We start from the raw sequence: 18,299 nt of genomic DNA, 5'->3' as shown, positions 1-18,299 counted from the left end.
AAGGTTTATTTATTTTGAGAGAGAACAAGTATGCATGAGAGAAAGTGGGGAAGGGGCAGAGAGAGGATCCCAAACAGGCTCTGCACTGACAGCATGGGCGGAACCCATCCACCATGAGATCATGACCTGAGCCGAAACCAAGAGTCAGATGCTTAACCAACTGAGCCACCCAGGCACCCCGACACAGACACAAATTTAAGACATGTGAACTCAAGGGAAATGGGAACTGTTTATTCAGCGGAGCTCTTCTTTGGTGTTATTCTCTGGTGATAAACTCTGATCATTTTTTTAAATCTAAAAGTATTCAGAAGGAAGATTACCTCTTTCTTTTGGGTTGATTTCATCCACAGTTTTAAAATTCACATGAGGTGCCTGGGTGGCTCTGTCAGTTAAGCATCCCAACTTCAGCTCAGGTCATAATCTCACAGTTTGTGGGTTCAATCCCCGCATTGGGCTCTGTGCTGACAGCTAGTTCAGAGCCTGGAGCCTGCTTCGGATTCTGTGTCTCCCTCTCTCTCTGATCCTCCCCTGCTCACGCTGTCTCTGTCTCTTTCTCAAAAATAAATAAAATATTAAAAAATTAAAAAAAAATAAAATTCACAGTAGTTGTTAGGACCATTATATGTTTAAAGTAGTTATGGTAGTAGAAATATTTGAACTTAAGCTGACAAGTTCCTGGAAAGCGTATGAATTACGGGGGAGGAAACTTTAGTTACTTGTTATTCTTAAGTGGAGTAAGGCAATTCTTAGTATATTAATATAATTTACCAAATTCAGGTCATCACTCAGATTTAAAGTTATAATTTTGATCCGAGTCTGTCGAACCAGTAACTTTGTTGCTGCGCAGAAAAAAGATTGGATCCTAGGATCTTCCTAGGAAGTCTCTGCTTCCATTGTAAGAAGCACACAGATAAGGGATTAAGATAGGGGAAAAAAGCTCAGGAGGTTTTAGATATTTCATGTAGACTTTAAAAGTATATGGGGCACCTGGGTGACTCAGACAGTCCGACTCTTTGCTTTGGCTCAGGTCGTGATCTCCTAGTTAATGAGTTTGAGCCCCACATCTGGCTCTATGCTGACAGTGTGAAGCCTGCCTGGGATTCTCTTTCTGTTTCCCTCTCTCTACCCTTCCCCCTTCCTCAAAATAAGTAAATAAACTGTAAAAATAAAAAAGTTTAAAACAAAATTTTAATGTTGAATCATTGTAGTATCCCATTCATTTAATTAATAAATTGAGTGCTTGTTTTCTGCCAATTATCTGTATGGAAGTGCTGGGTATATTGGAATGAATGGAACAGACTTGTTTTCATAGAGCTTATTGTCCCATGTGAGAGGCAGGGGTTAAACAAATACACTATGACATTAAATAAATATGTTACTGAAAAAATAGTATGTGATGGTAGAAGCCTAACATTATAACCATTTCTCTGACATTTTGTTCTGCATTATTAACAAGTTTAATTGTTAATGTTGAGATACGAAATTTGTCAGATTGTTTAGTGATGTAATCTAGTTAGATTTCTAAATGGAATTTGAAATACTAAATATATTTGAAACCTGTCAAATTGTCCTCATATTTCACTGTTACCTCTGCATCTTTTTACCCAGGTTTAAGTAAATTGATGCTTTATTTTTCTAAGTTATAATTTTTTATGGAGTTTCTCTTCCTTTGATATAGATTGATGAAAACAACTAATGTAAGCTCTTCCAATTCCTGCCTCCTCCAAAAGGAACCAAAGAAAAAATGCTGACATGGTCATTATTTAACCTATGTCTGATCTCCAGTTAACAGTGACTCCCGACAGTGAACAGTGTCTTCCAAGTCTGCTAACAATGTAATAATTGTTTAATGGTACAGAAGCAACAGTGTACATTGTTTAATGGTACAGAAACAACATGTTGATATAAAAACAATTTCCTTTACGCTTCTGCATCCCAAAGAGAGACAGACATACAGACATATGCATACATACCCTGTAATTGGGATCTTTGAACAACAAGTAAATCTTTCCTACTTAAGCTCTGCAGTCCAACCATCAGATTTTTTCTGGCGTGATATTAAATCAAGGAGAGAATGGGGTGATTGCAGCCTGGTAGCTGCTCGTTAAGGGGATGACTCAACCTTAGCAGCAGGAGGAGATAACAGCTTTGAAAAGGAACAGAATGAGGATCAAACTCTTATTCTCTTTATATTCTTTTTCTAAAAAATTTTTAAAGTTTATTTATTTATTTTGAGAAAGAGAGAGAGAGAGAGAACCAAGCAGGCTCCATGCTGTTAGCATAGAGCCTGACACAAGACTCAAACCCATGAACTGCAAGATCCTGACCTGAGCTGAAATCCAGAAGCAGACAATGGCTCAATCAACTGAGCCACCAAAAGATATTGGTTAATCTAATAATTGAGTTGTACTAATATGCTGATATATCCAATAAATTTAAATTTGTGAGAGTTGGATTCTGAACCTCGTGGGTAAGGCAGAAATAAAATACTTTCCTTGAAAAATCCCTGTAGAAAGCATATTTAACCTCTCTCAGAAATAACAACGTAGCTAGTCTTACTTTCAAGACAAGTGTTCACATTTGGTAAGTACCTGCACATTTACTTTGATTTTTTGGAGATAGTTTGTAGTAGGATTCTCACACAGAGAGTTGTACACAGAGGCTTTTCATTCCAGTAGCCAACTTTATTCATGCTGGCACTGCTCGGTTAGTTTTGTGCCCAAAGAACTGAGCCCCAAACACCACGTGATGTAGTTTTTAAATATATTTTCTTTTTTTTTTTTTAATTTTTTTAATGTTTTATTTATTTCTAGGAGAGAGAGAGAGAGAGCATGAGCAGGGGAGGGTCAGAGAGAGAGGGAGTCACAGACTCTGAAACGGGCTCCAGGCTCTGAGCTGGCAGTCAGCACAGAGCCCGATGCGGGGCTCGAACCCACGAACCGCGAGATCATGACCTAAGTGAAAGTCGGACGCTTAACCGACTAAGCCACCCAGGCGCCCCTTAAATATATTTTCAACTTCTTTTTCTCCCATATATGATAACACACACAAACATGCAGTCTGATTAAGTGGTCTCATGTTACAAGGTCATGAGGGATATTGTCACATACATGTATAGCCAGGTTACCTTGAATTTTCTTTTTTTTTTTTCTTTCCTTAGGTAGGGAGGGGACCTTACCACAAGTTAAGCACAGAAAAAAAAAGTGTGGACTCTAGAACTAGGTGGTTTGGGTTCATTTTCTAGTTTAGACCAAAATGATATATAGGTGACACCCATTAGTGTTATAGGCCAAGAGAACAAGTTGAGAAGATCTTTGTTTGTATTGGTTTATTTCTGTATTTATCTCAGAAAATTAAGATTCAAGATGTAAGTCAGCTAAGTTAATGTTATTTTCCATCATGAAAAGAATTTCCTCCCAAATCTTTGAACGTGTTACTTTTATTTATTTTTCCAATTGTTAGTATAGTATTTAGTCTTTTGTTCTGATTTGTTTTTGTAGCTTTTTTTCTCAAAAAGTTAATATAAAGATTAGCCTAGGGTGGGTGGGTGTGTGTGTGTGTGTGTGACTGTGACTGTGACTGTGCAGCGCACTATTGTAAAAAAGACACATTTAGGAAAAATTTCTTTAAAACATTAACATAAATTAGCTTATCTCATCGGCATTTTTTTTTACAGTTAAAACCTCTTTTATGTATTATAATAAATAAGTAGAATATTAATCATTGTTTCATGTTCTCTTCTTTAGTTAATCCTGAAAGAAGTTGATTCACTGTTGTATGTTGACACGGATATCCTTTTTTTACGACCCGTTGATGATATTTGGTCTTTACTAAAGAAATTTAATTCCACACAAATTGCTGCAATGGCACCAGAACATGAAGAGCCTCGTATAGGATGGTATAACCGCTTTGCCAGACACCCATATTATGGAAAAACTGGAGTAAACTCTGGAGTTATGTTGATGAATATGACTAGGATGAGAAGGAAGTATTTCAAGGTAAGTCACTGATACAGGTGCTTGGTTGAAATTTCTCTGTTTTCCCTACACATTTTTTTTGGTATCCAATTTAATTTTGCTTTATTAAAAACAATATTAAACTATTCAGAAATTTTCCATTTATGTAGAATAATTGAAGAAAACAGTTCTTAGTATTCTGTTTATTGGAAGATTGTGGTAGATCAAGCCAAATGTCCTTACAATGAAGTAAAATAACATTGCACTAAGTAGTGAATTTCATCTTCCTAGATTGTTATTATTCCAGGTAGTAGTTGTCATTTTGTAGTTGTGCAGCTGTAGAACACCTTGGGGCAACACAGAAATGAGGTTAAGAGCTTAAGACTCCGGAGTTTGTTGGCCTGATTCAAAACTTTGGAACCTTGAGTAAATTTTTAACATGTCTGGGCTTCAGTTGTCTCGTTTGTGAAATGAAAATGGTAGATAATATTACCTATATCATAGGGCTTTTGTAAGGATTGAATTAGAATAGTAGCTAACACATAGTAAATGTGAGCTATTTGGGGGCTATTGGATGTTAACTTTAAAAAAAATTCTTGGGGCGCCTGGGTGGCTTAGGCTGTTAAGCGTCCGACTTTCGCTTAGGTCATTTCGCGGTTCGTGGGTTCGAGCCCCGCGTCGGACTCTGTGCTGACTGCCAGCTCAGAGCCTGGAGCCTGTTTCAGAGTCTGTGACTCCCCCTGTCTCTGACCCTCCCCTGCTCACACACTGTCTCTCTCTCTCTCTCTCTCTCCTAGAAATAAATAAAACATTAAAAAAAATTTTTTTTTCAGAGAGAGAGGGAGATACAGACTCTGAAATAGGCTCCAGGCTCCGAGCTGGCAGTCAGCACGGAGCCCGATGCGGGGCTCGAACCCACGAACCGCGAGATCATGACCTAAGCGAAAGTCGGATGCTTAACTGACTAAGCCACCCAGGCGCCAATAAAAATATTAAAAAAAAAAAATTCTTGCATATTTCTTACCTCTCAAATTGTGGGTCAGTGAAAGAATCAGATTATTTAGTTTCTCTGTGCATTCTGAATATAGGCATTTTTTGTATTGTTTACCAATTTTCTGTTGATGAGTTTTATGTCATTGTAGTTTGTGGGATCTGGAGTCAAACTCTTTATATTTAACTTTGCCACCTGTGCACTTATTTAACCATTAGCCAGTTAACTTTCAAATGTTGATTCTCTTCATTGAAAAATAGATAATAAATGGACTTGTGTGGGTTATCAGTTTAAAGGATATCCATTTAAAATGCTTAGTGCGTCTTTTCAACAAATGGTGTTGGGAAGACTGGACAGCTACATGGAAAAGAATGAAACTGGAGTACTTTCTCATACCATACACAAAAATGAACTAAAAATAAATTAAAGACCTAAATGTGAAATGAAATTATGAAATTATGAAAATCCTAGAAGAGAGCATAGGCAATAATTTCTCTAACATCAGCTATAGCAACATTTTGCTAGATATGTCTCCCGGGGCAAGGAAGACAAAAGCAAAAGTAAACTATTGGGACTACATCAAAATAAAAACCTGCATAGCAAAGGAAACCATCAACAAAACTAAAAGACAGCCTACTGAATGGGAGAACATATTTGCAAATGACCAATCTGATAAAGGGTTAGTGTGTAAAATATATAAAGAACTTCTATAACTCAACACCCAAAAAACACATAACCCAGTTAAAAAATGGGCAGAAGAGAAGAATGGACATTTCTCCAAAGAAGACATCCAGGTGGCCTACAGAGATGAATAGATGTTCAACATCCTTCATTATTAGGAAAATGCATATCAGAACTACAATGAGGTATCACCTCACACCTGTCAGAATGGCTAAAATAAAAAACACAAGAAACAGCAGGTGTTGGCAAGGATGTGGAGAAAAAGGAACCCTTGTCCACTGTTGGTAGGAATGCAAACTGGTACAGCCACTACAGAAATCAGTATGGAGGTTCCTCAAAAAATTTAAAATAGAATTACCATATGATCCAGTAATTCTATTCCTGGGTATTTTCTTAAAGAATAAAAAAACACTAATTCAAAAAGATACATGCATCCCTACATTTATTGCAGCATTATTTAGAATAGCCATAAAATTATGGAAGCAAGCAACCCAAGTGTCCATCAACAAATAAATGGATAAAGAGGTAGTATATTACATACAATGGAATATTACTCAGCCAAAAAAAGGAACGGAAGCCTGCCATTTGCAACAACATGGGTGAATCTAGAGAGTATAGTGCCGAGTGAAATAAGTCAGAGAAAGACAAACACCATATGATCTCTCATGGAATTTAAGAAACAAAACAAAGAGAAAAACCAAGAAACAGACTCTTGACTACAAAGAACAGACTGATGGTTACCAAAGGGCAGGTAGGTGGAGGGATGGATGAAGTAGGTGATGGGGATTAAAGAGTACATTTATGATAGCACTGAATAATGTATAGAATTGTTGAGTTACTATGTTTTATATACCTGAAATGAATGTATCATTGAATGTTCATTATACTGGAATTAAAAGAAAAAGAAAATGCTTACTGTAGAGCATGGCACATAGTAAGTACTTCAGTGTTAGTTAAAAGCAGTGACTTCTGATATACCCATATACACTTAGTGTTTATCCCTTTATATCTAGTTAGGGCTATATTAAACATTAAGGTCTATTATGTCTTTTATGATATGAGAATATATGTGTGTATATTTTTCAGATATTTTTCTTATGGCATCTGGTGGACTGGAATTTATACCATTATTTATTACTGCATTTTGTGTGCCTCATTTAAATCTTGGCCCCATTTTGGGGTGCCTGGGTGGCTCAGTTGGTTAACCAGCCGACTTCGGCTCAGGTCATGATCTCACAGATTGTGGGTTCAAGCCCCGTGTCGGGCTCTGTGCTGACAGCTAGCTCAGAGCCTGGAGCCTGTTTCAGATTCTGTGTCTCCCTCTCTCTTTGACCCTTCCCTGCTCACACTGTCTCTCTCTCTCAGAAATAAAAAAATATTAAAAAAATTTTAATCTTGGCCTCATTTAGACTTGTTTCCTTGATTTATCCTTGATCTAGGCAGTCTTGCTGCTTGCAGCCATCGCCAGTGCCTTGACATTTCAGTCTTAGGACCATTTGTACCCATCATCCTTATTTTCTGCAGACGTAGTAAACCTAGTTTTGTTTTTGTTTTAGCTTTGCTGTGTCTGGACCTTTCTGAAATCTTGATTCTTTTCAGTTTTGTCTACTACAATTGAATGCATTAATGAGACTAGTATAACCTATGCTCTTGCTTGACAGTGGACATTTCCTCAATTACCCAATTTGTTAATATAGCTTAAGTTTTAAAATCTCATGAACCATAAGGTTTTACTAAATAAAACAGGTATAATACCATGAGGTCCTCCTTTTTGGATTGTTAGCCTGTGCACAGTAATATCATACCAGAAGATGGTGCTGTAAGATTACCTGCTAAGGGATAATGTGACTTCTCAGTAACTCTTCATTCAAAATTCATAGAATTATGAGAAGTTTACTGTTGCAAAGAACCTTAGAGATAATTTAGTATAACACCATATTTATTGTCTCAAATGTGTCAAAATTACAACTATCTAGTTCAAATATATGATTATCTTTTACTTAACGTAAATGTTACTCTTAAATACTTCAGCAATTTCTCCCCTTTTCTTTTTGTCGTAGCATGTTCTAAAACCAACTAGGTTTTCAAACTTGTGTTTTCATCTGTGCATTATAGACTTAATGAAGAAGACTATGAGAGGCATGATTATACATTAATTCAGCAGGCACAGTTTACTTCACATCTACTGTCCTTGTGTTCTGAACCTATTCTTGCCCAGTGGGAACAATGGAAATTTGCTCTTTTCAAATGTTACTGTATTTATGATCGCTGAGAGGTTTCTATAAAATTTATTTTTGATTCCTTTTTTATATGTCTGTCTGTTTTTCCTGATTGTTTTTCAGACTATACCTGTAGCAAACATTGCCTTGTTTTTTTCCTACTAATTCTTCAGTTTCTGGCTCTAGTGATATAACTGATTACTTATAGTAGCTTTCTAAACTGTTTCCTGTGCATCTGTGAATGTTGCCCCATGGTTCTTATTTGCATGAAAAGCTGTAAGACTACCCATTTAAGATAATGCTCATACTTTAAACTCTTAATTTGCTTAACTGTCACACAGTTCCTACCATTCATGACTGTTCATTTCCAACCTGATGTAATACAGTTAAAAATTAAAATAAAACTTCTACTTTTTTGTTGCTTCTCATGCATGGTAGACAATGATACAGTGGTGGTTAAGCTATTGCTTTGTATTTTGTTATGATTATATATGCAGCCTTGAACCCCTCTTAGGATACTTTTAACCTTTTTCTGTTAGGAANATTCTGTTGGTTGCCTGTTTTGTGGGTTGTTTCCTTTGCTGTGCAGTTAAAAATATTTTTTAATGTTTATTTTTGAGAAAAAGCACGAGTAGGGGAGGGACAGAGAGGGAGAGGGAGACACAGAATCTGAAACAGGCTCCAGGCTTTGAGCTGTCAGCACAGAGCTTGACACGGAGCTTGAACTTATGAACCGTGAGATCATGACCTGAGACGAATTTGGACACTTAACTGACTGACCCACTTGAGGTGCCCCTAAAAAATTTTTTTGAGGTTTTATTTATTTATTTTTTGAGAGACAGAGAGGCCATGAGCAGGGAAGGAGCAGAGACAGAGGAAGGAGAGAGAAAATCCCAAGCAGGCTCCATGCTGTCAGCTTAGACAGAGCCTGATGCAGGGCTCAAACTCCCAAACTGAGATCATGACTTGAGCCATGCCAAAAGCCAGAGGCTTAACTGCCTGAACCACCCAGGTGTCCCTATTTTAATTTAAGTAATCTCTGCACCCAACATGCAGCTCGAACCCACAATCCCAGGATAAAGAGTCGCATGGTCTACTGACTGAGCCAGCGATGTGCCCCAAATAAGGCATCTTGAGAATCCTTGTATGTTTACTGTACCCTGTTCACATCCTGTTATATATTACTTAAGTAATCTTTGTTTTCTCCACGTACTAAGGTCAGGATGTGTCTCTTGTACAACTTTGTATTTGGAATATTTAGGATGGGGTTGGAAAAAAAGTGACAATAATTACTGGCAGAGGAAAGATGAAAGTTTTAGAAACTGAGCTATTGATGAATTATTTAAAAAAACATTGGAAAGGAGAACATTTCCTATGAAGTAGACATGATGGTTATTTTTTTACACATTTTCAAAATGTATGGGATGAAGGACTTTTATTCTGTTATGTGTATTTAACTTATGAGAACATAATATCAGTGAACATCTTACAGAGAGAGAACTGTTCAGAGATTAGTCCAGTCACTAATCTTTGGAAATTGATGAGTTCTCAGTTTCTGGCATTCTTGGAACATGATATAGCTACCTATAAGTTTTATATTTATGTATAAGACTGATTATGATAATATTTTTGAAAGCATATGTTATTCTAAGATGAAATTAATTGATCTAATATATGTGCACTTTGGTGGTAGGTTTGCTAAAATTAGTAATTAGAGCCACATTTTTCTTTTTAAAAATTAAAAAAGGAGTGCCTGGGTGGCTCAGTGGGTTAAGCATCCATTCTTGATTTGGGCTCAGGTCATGATCTCACAACCCTGAGATCGAGTCACAATAATTCATTACATATAGAATAAAAAGAAAAGCCCACCCTCTTTACATACCACTCTTCCCAGTTACATTTCTTTGCCCAAATGATGTTATAAACTGTGCTTTGTATTTTTCAGACCCATTAAAAATGTGTTGTGAAACCTATACATGTACATAATAAAATCTTTTTACATATAAAATCCACTTACATGTAAAATCCTTTAATAGGGGCACCTAGCTGGCTCAGTCTGTTAAGCATCTAACTCCTGACTTTCGCTCAGGTCAGGATCTCATGGTTCATGGCATAGAGCCCTGCACCAGGCTCTGAACTGATAGCTTGGAGCTTGCTTCGGATTCTCTCTTCTCCTCTCTGTCCCTGTCCTGCTCTCTTAATTTCTCTCAAAAGAAATAAACTTAATAAAATAAAATCCTCTTATACATCTTCAGTTTACCTTTTTCACTCAATAAATATATAATTGATTTTTATGTCAGTATATATGTGCTTGAGATTGCAGAGAATGTATGATTTGGTTTTATTTTTTGTATACTAATATAAACTTGTTATATGGCTGAAAAATATCTCCTATTTTAACTTACACTTTCCTAGTCAACTATACTACCAGTGTGGAAAATTACATGTTCATATTTTTGGCCATTTCTTTTTCCTCTTTTATGAATGGCTATTTGTCCATATCCCTTGACCATTTCTCTATTTTTAAAAAAATTTCTATTAACTTGAACTTCTTTTATATGTAACTCCTCTAAACTAATTTCTGAGAAATTTTTCATTAGTTGTCTTGGATATTCTAGGTTATATAATTAGCATATAATACTAGTGTTACTCTCAACGCAATTTTTATATATTTTATCCAGTATTTTTATAATAGAACTTTTCCTTAACTTACAAAGGTTATTTTTTGTTGTTGTTGTTTTCCCTGGAGACTGCACTAGACCTTGTAATTTTATCTTTCATTGATTTTTTTCTTTGAATAGGTATACTTCTTATATATTTATATTTATATATTTGAATGGACAGAATCCAATGAAGATTTGAACATGGCATGGTACTAGGGGTCTACCAGCCCTGTCTGTTCAATGTCTTGCTAGCCCAAAGCAGTCCTTGTATAATTCAGATATCCCTTTTCAGATCCTAAGAACATTTAGTTAACATGCTAAATGACTTAAGAGTCATCTTTCAGTAAAGTATTTTCTTATTATTTGCTTAGTAAAACTTCTTTCAGTCATTTTTCAGATTGTTTTGGGGAATTCCTGATTATTTTATAATTACTCTGTTTACCGTGTCCTGAAGAGACTTGACCCAAAGGTTAAATACAATTATAGCAGATAATATTTAGTTTAAATATGTAGCTTTTCCCCTGGGGACTCTGGCTTTTCTTTCTTTTTCTTAAGGAATAGATTGTTATACTCCCATTGTGTTTATTGTATGTCCTAGAATACTTTATAACAATATCCTTCAAACTGTTAAGGAGAATCAGTTTTGTATTTTAAATTTACAGTTTTTCATGAGCCAATACGTTTGTAAAAGTGATGTATATACATTAGTAGGAAATATTTTTTATATTTTTGTGTATGACTAAAAAATATTAAATAGATCTAAAATTTTACGTTAAATTGCTATAAATGTTAGTAATGTTACTCTTAATTTCTGTACTTAATATAGTAAAGGACATCAGCAATTCAGTGTTCTGCGAACTGTAAACTACACTTTGAGAATACTAGTTTAAGTCTGGAGAGTTTAAAAGAATCAAATGAGCTGAAAGGCTTAGTATTCAGCTCAACTGCTTCTCACCCTCATTCACAAGATGCAGGACCCTCTTTGAACTCTGTTGTTTCCTTGGGTCTTTGACTTTGTGTTTTAAAATAATAAGCTTATCAGAACTTTATAGAGGCTGAAAAGGCAACTGATAAAATTCACTACCTGTTTTCAAATGCAGCTTCAGATATCTTCTTTTGTTACCGTCCCTGGTTCCAAGTGGACAGCCCTACTTCCATTTAGGTTTACATTCGAGTCACTTGGTTTTATAAGAAAAGAAGTGTGCATTTCTCCTTGATGCTCTGTAATGCTAAGGGAAACATGTCTTTGTGCTGCCATTTTAAACATGGAAGCCTGAGTATTTCTTGATGTGTTTACCTACAGAATGACATGACGGCTGTACGGCTGCGATGGGGAGATATCCTTATGCCACTGCTTAAAAAATACAAACTAAACATCACATGGGGGGATCAAGATCTGTTGAATATCATCTTTTTTCATAATCCAGGTAATCATTTAAATTTCTTTTATTCTTTGCATTTGTAAAAAATTAGGTAATATGTTGTTAAAAGTGAAGAAATGCATTTATTTGACTTGGCTTATATTAATGAACATCACTAATTATGTTTAAGATAGAGTAGGCCTTTTTTTATTTTTAAACTTTTCTTCATGTTGTTTTCATAGGAAGGGATCTAAATGCCAAACGTATTTTTTACTACTAGATTTTAAATCTCCTGTAAGAGCTATATTTTTAAACTAAAATTTTCGCATACTGTTCATTCGTGGAATTGGGGTATTTGCTTCATCATTCTATTTTTCTTCACATAGAAAGCCTTTTTGTTTTTCCATGTCAATGGAATTATCGGCCAGATCATTGTATATATGGAAGCAATTGCCAGGAAGCAGAAGAAGAAGGAATCTTTATTCTTCATGGGAACAGAGGTGTTTACCATGATGATAAACAACCAGCATTTAGAGCTATTTATGAAGCACTGAGAAATGTAAGAATGTATTCTTTTATTTTTTTAACTTTCTATGTTGAAATTTTTACAAACTTAGACAGTATGCAAGAATATACAAAAAATTTCCGTATCCTTTACTAATGTTCATTACTAATATTTTACATCATTTGCTTTGTCTTCGGTTCTCCTTCTATATGGACATGTTTATTTCTGAACCATTTGAATATAAGTTGCACACATAGTGCTCTTTTTTTTTGTTTTTAATGTTTTTATTTCTAGAAGAGAGAGAGAGAGAGACAGCGTGAGCAGGGGAGGGTCAGAGAGAGAGGGAGTGACAGACTCTGAAACAGGCTCCAGGCTCTGAGCTGGCAGTCAGCACAGAGCCCGACGCGGGGCTCGAACCCACAAACCGTGAGATCATGACCTAAGCGAAAGTCGAACGCTTAACCGACTAAGCCACCCAGGTGCCCCTCACATAATGCTCTTCTGCTTAAAGACCTGAGTGTGTTTTCACTAAGAACAGGGACATTTTCTTATTAACCACAGTACAGATATCAAACTCAGGAAATTTAATATTGATAACGTTATTTTCATGTGTCTTTACGCTCTTTTGATGTAGAACAGTTTCTCAGTTTTTCTTTGTCTTTTATGGCATTGACGTTTTTGGAGAATGGAGCCTCTTTACCTCTTTTCTAATTAGACTGTTCTCTATATTGGCTTGTCTGATGTTTCCTTATGATTCGGTTCAGGCTATGTCTTCCTGGGCAAAATACTGTGTAAATGATACGTCCTTCTCAGGGTATCACATTCATAGTCACCTTTGTGTGCCTACCCTTCATTGGTGATGCTGGTTTTAATCACTCATTCAAAATGTTCAGTTTCTCCATTGTGTAGTTTTTTTCCCTCTTATGTAAATACGCTGCTTCTCATCAAAATTTCTGTACCATATTTAGCATCCATTGTTGGCTCTTGTTCAAACCATTCTTTACTGTGGTAGTCACAAATTGATGATGTCCAACCCTAGCTGTCCTTCTGCATACAACTTTGGCACTCTGCATTTTCCTATAGGTAGAGCCATCCCCTTTTGCTCATTTATTGATCTATACATTATCAGTACGAAGTCATTGATAGGGTTGTTGTGGGGTTTTTTTTTTTTTTTTGATGATTTATAATGCAGTATTTCCTTTTATTATATTGATGCCTAAGTTGTTTCCCATTTGGCCATTGGGAATCCCTTTTGGTAAACTCGTGTGCTTATCTGACATATTTCCATCATTTTTTGAGTACCACTTCATTATTATTATTATTATTTTTTTAATGTTTATTTTTGAGAGAGAGCACAAGTGGGAGAGGGGCAGAGAGACACACACAGAATCTGAAACAAGCTCCAGGCACTGAGCTGTCGTCACAGAGCCTAGTGTGGGGCTCAAACGTACAAACCATGAGATCATGACCTGAGCCAAAGTCGGACGCTTAGCTGACTGGGCCGCTGAGGCACCCTTCTTCATTACGTTTTCAACAAAATATGCTAGGCTTAACTTGTTTTACCTTCCCTGTTTTAACCCTGACATTAGCTATCTGTCAAAGGAGCTCTGGTTTCTTTGAGAGGGCTCTGGGTATTAGGAATGCTTATTGCTCAGAAACAAAGACACCCTTGGAGCAATAAGCACGCCTAGCAGAGCTAAGAAAATTAAATACTCACATATACTCAGTCATGTATTCATGATATACAATCATGTACTCACACTGATGCCTCCAGTTCTGTTGCCCCAAGGCTCTTCCTGCCTTCTACTCTGTTTTCATGTTTTAGCTCCTTCCGTAGTTAGAATCCTGCCTTTTAACATAAATCACTTCCTTATCTGCTTAATCCTACAATACATTTAAAATAATTTTAGAAATGCTGTATTCTTTGCTAAAACTCAACCTACTAAGAAGAGTTAAGAATTTGTTCCTGTTATCTAGACCTTCCGCCCCATGAGTACGTGCTCTCTGTACTGTGTTCAGCAGCTACTTGGATTAGTTCTTTTTCTTGCCTTTCAGTGTGGTTATTTTATTCATTTGGAATACAGTTGGGTTTATTTGCTTCATTATGCTTTCAGTTTTAAGCTTTTTTCCTCCATCTTTATTGATTCAACTTTAGTTTTTTATTTTTTTAAAGATTTTATTTTTAAGTAATCTCTACACCTGAGGTGGGGAGTTAAATCACAACCCTGAGATCAAGGGTTGCTTGTCTACTGACTGAGCCACCCAGATGCTCCTACTGACTCAACTTTAATTTGACATGATAATAAAATAATAAAATATATGTAATAAAAACTATGTAAAGGTTTACTCAGAAGTATCACTTTTCCCCCACCCCTTCCATCTTGAGCTCCCAACCCCACAGATTACCAATTTCTTGTTTTCTGGCTTGTCCTCCTGTATGGATGAGCAGATATATGTTATGTGTATTTTGGAATCCCCTTTTTCTTAAACAGAAGGTAGCATACTGTTTATATTATGTGCTCTTTGCTTTTTTCTCTTCAGATAGTCTAAAATTCATGCATTAATAAATCTCATCCTCTTTTTTAAAAATTTAATTTAATTCCAGTATAGTTAACATACAGTGTTAGATTATTTTCAGGTGTACAGTATAGTGATTCAGCAATTCTATGTATTCATCAATCAGTGATCATCACAAGTGCAGTCCTTAATGCCCATCACCTGTTTCACCCATCCCTCCAGCTGTCTTTTTTTTTTTTTAAGACTATCCTACTCCAGAGTTTTCTGTGTATGCTAGAGTTTACTCAAGCAGTCTCTTACATTTGAACATTTTGATAGTTTCAAACATTTTGAATTCTGACTACTGCCGCAGTGCATCACCTTGCCGTATCTATGTTTGTATTGATGGGAGATATATCTTCAGGGTAAGTTCCTGCAGGTGGGGTTAAAGATTGAATATACTGCCTATTTCCCCTACAGAAGGATTATTTGAATTCCTGCCCACATTTTATGAGGAGGCCTATTTCCCAACAGCCTCATCAGTGGAGTGTGTTTTCAAGCCTTTAAAATTTTGCCATTTTGATGAGTGAGAAATGGAATCTTAGTTTAGTATTCATTTGTGAGTGAGGTGAGCATTGTTTTATATATTTAAGTGCCATTTTCATGTCTTTTATTTTTGGTGAATTATCTTTCAAGTCTCTTTTACCTATTCTATAGGTTTTTAAAAATAATTTTATTGAGGGGCATCCGGGTGGCTCAGTTGGTTAAGTGTCCGACTTTGACTCAGGTCATGATCTCATGGTTCTGTGCTGACAGCTCAGAGCCTGGAGCCTGCTTTGGATTCTGTGTCTCTCTATCCCTCCCCCACTTGTGCTGTCTTTGTCAAAAATAAACATTAAAAAAAATAATTTTCTTGATACATAATTTATATATACAAAGTTCACTCATTTAAAGTTCATAATTCAGGGCGCCTCGGTGGCTCAGTCAGTTAAGCTCAGGTCATGATCTCACGATTTATGAGTTCAAGACACACGTCGGGCTCTGGGCTGACAGCTAGCTCAGACCCTGGAGCCTGCTTCCCATTCTGTGTCTTCCTCTCTCTCTGCCCTCCCCCACTTGTGCTCTGTCTCTCTCTCTCAAAATTAAATAAACATTAAAAATTAAAAAAAATAAAGTGTATAATTCAGTAGATTTTAGCATATTTACAGAGTTGTGCAACCATCACCGTGAGGGAATTTTTGTCTTTGCTTCCTTCCCTCCCTTCCTGCCAATTGTTGCCAGTTCTTTGTATGGTAGGGACATTAGTCCTTTGTGGTATCTGCTGGAAATATTCTCTCCCATCTCTATTTTGTTGATAGAACTTTTTGCCATTGAAAGTTTTTTTTCCACTTGGAAAAATGCTTTTATTTTTTTAATGTAATTTATTGTCAAGTTGGTTTCCATACTAAAATTTGTTTTTAATTTTATGTAATCAAGTTTTTAAAAGTTTCAAGAAAAATCCTTTTTCTTCCTTCACTCAGGTTATAGAAAAATTCACCTGCATACTGTGTCATTTATTACATTTAGTCTTCTGCTCAGTTTGGAACTTAACCTTTTATATTGGGTGAGGAATGGATCTTTTCCCAAATGGGTATCTTGTCTCAACACCCATTTAATTAAGTCTATCTTTAATCCAAATATCTGAGATACTGACTTTATTATATACTAAAGTTTCATCCGTAATTTCTGGATTTTCTGTTTTGTAATATTGGTCTATTTGTGTACTAATGCCATGCTCTTTTAATGATAAAGGTATCGTGTTATGTTTTAATATCTGGTAGGGTCACTCCCTTTTCAGAGGCTGTTCTCAGTGTTTTCCTAGAGGCTGTTTGTAGATGTATTTTTCCACAAATACTAACTCATTTTGTATTTTGTATTTTTTTGGGAGTGAGCCAGCTTTTTAGGAGCTGCTGACATTTTGATGGTGTTGAGACATTTGGTTGTTGAGACATTTTAATCAAGAACAAGATATCTTTACATTTGTGTCTTTGAGGAATTTTTAATAGATTTGTTCATATTTTGAACAGATCTTAAGTTTATGCTTCAATATTTTAACTTCTTTGTTTCATTTGTAAATGGAGTTTCCTCTTTTTTTTTTTTTAACCCTCCCTGTGCCCGCCCCCCACCCCCGCTGGTGTATGGGGTTTCCAAACTCTTTTTTAATTTATTTATTATTTTTTAAATATAATTTATTGTAAATTGGCTTGCATACAACACCCAATGCTCATCTCAACAAGTGCACTCTGCAGTGCCCATCACCCATTTTCCTCTTTTAAGCATTTGCTTTACATTGACATTGAGAAAAATTATACTGCTCCTCCCCTCCCTTTGCCTTAGATATCTGTTCTTTTTCCCTCTTGTTCTTAACCATCCTCTTTTACGTAATTAAAGTGAGTTGACAAGGAGCAATGACTCTACTTTACATACCTTTAGAAGGATTCATGAACCAGGTCTCCGTGAATATGTTGGAGACCAAGATTTGGGGCAAATCCAAATGATTTATGATTTTGCTTAATGGGCTGTGTCTTCACTATACAGTTAAATCACTGAGACTTGGGGGAGAAATGTGTCTAACCACTTATCCCTCATGCAGATGTACTCTTTGTTCTGCTAGACTGTGCCTAATCTTATGTGGACATGAAGACAGAACATAAATAGGAGTGCTAGTTTGGTTTAAGTGTGGGGGTCAGGAGAAGAGCTGATTGACTCTATTTTCTAGATTCTTGTTCTTTTTATTTCTAATGACTGGTCTAGTACAGCCTCATTAATAGGAATGAGGATGAAAATACTTAACTGTAATTCACTGTTAACAGCCATGGTACTGGAGCCTTGCCTTGAAGGACTAGGGAAGGCCTTGGGCCTCACAAGGAGGCATTTGTTTTTTGTTTTGTTTTGTTTTTACTTTGAAAATAATTTATATAATCACACATTCTGCCCATCAGTGGTCTTATTCCTTATTTTCTAAATTTGTAAATTGTAGTTTATTTTTTATTATTTTTAATAGTTTATTGTCAAGTTGGTTTCCATATAACACCCAGTGCTCCTCTTCACAAGTGGCCTCCTCCATGCCCATCACCCCCCTTCCCCTCACCCTCATCCCCATCAGTCCTCAGTGTGTTCTCAGCATTCAAGAGTCTCTCATGGGTTGCCTCCCTCCCTCTCCCCCACTATTTTCTCCCTTTTTCTCCCCCATGGTCCTCCATTAAGTTCCTCCTAATCCACCTATACGTGCAAACATATGGTATCTGTACAAGGAGGCGTTTGAAATGGGCCCTGGATGAGCAAGAATTTTCCAGGAGGAAGGTCTTTCAGTGCAGAGTACTACCTGAGAAAAAGGTTCAGGGGTTTTCTACACAAAAAATGCTTTTTTTTTTTTTTTCATAAGTCC

The 18,299-nt window shown here is 36.2% G+C and overlaps 1 protein-coding gene across 1 annotated transcript in view; it reads left to right on the top strand.

Moving 5' to 3' along the window:
• Positions 1-18,299, top strand: part of GXYLT1 (glucoside xylosyltransferase 1) — a 39,391-nt gene that overhangs the window by 14,966 nt on the left and 6,126 nt on the right. Inside the window, exons 4-6 of the mRNA XM_077753203.1 lie at positions 3,747-3,998; positions 11,814-11,937; positions 12,258-12,430. Coding sequence (XP_077609329.1) covers positions 3,747-3,998; positions 11,814-11,937; positions 12,258-12,430 — 549 coding nt within the window. The remainder of the gene's footprint in view (positions 1-3,746; positions 3,999-11,813; positions 11,938-12,257; positions 12,431-18,299) is intronic.

This window comes from Crocuta crocuta, unplaced genomic scaffold (assembly GCF_008692635.1).
Source record: "Crocuta crocuta isolate KB4526 unplaced genomic scaffold, BGI_CrCroc_1.0 scaffold30, whole genome shotgun sequence".
NCBI lineage: Eukaryota > Metazoa > Chordata > Mammalia > Carnivora > Hyaenidae > Crocuta > Crocuta crocuta.
This window is presented reverse-complemented; position numbering and strand designations above follow the sequence as displayed.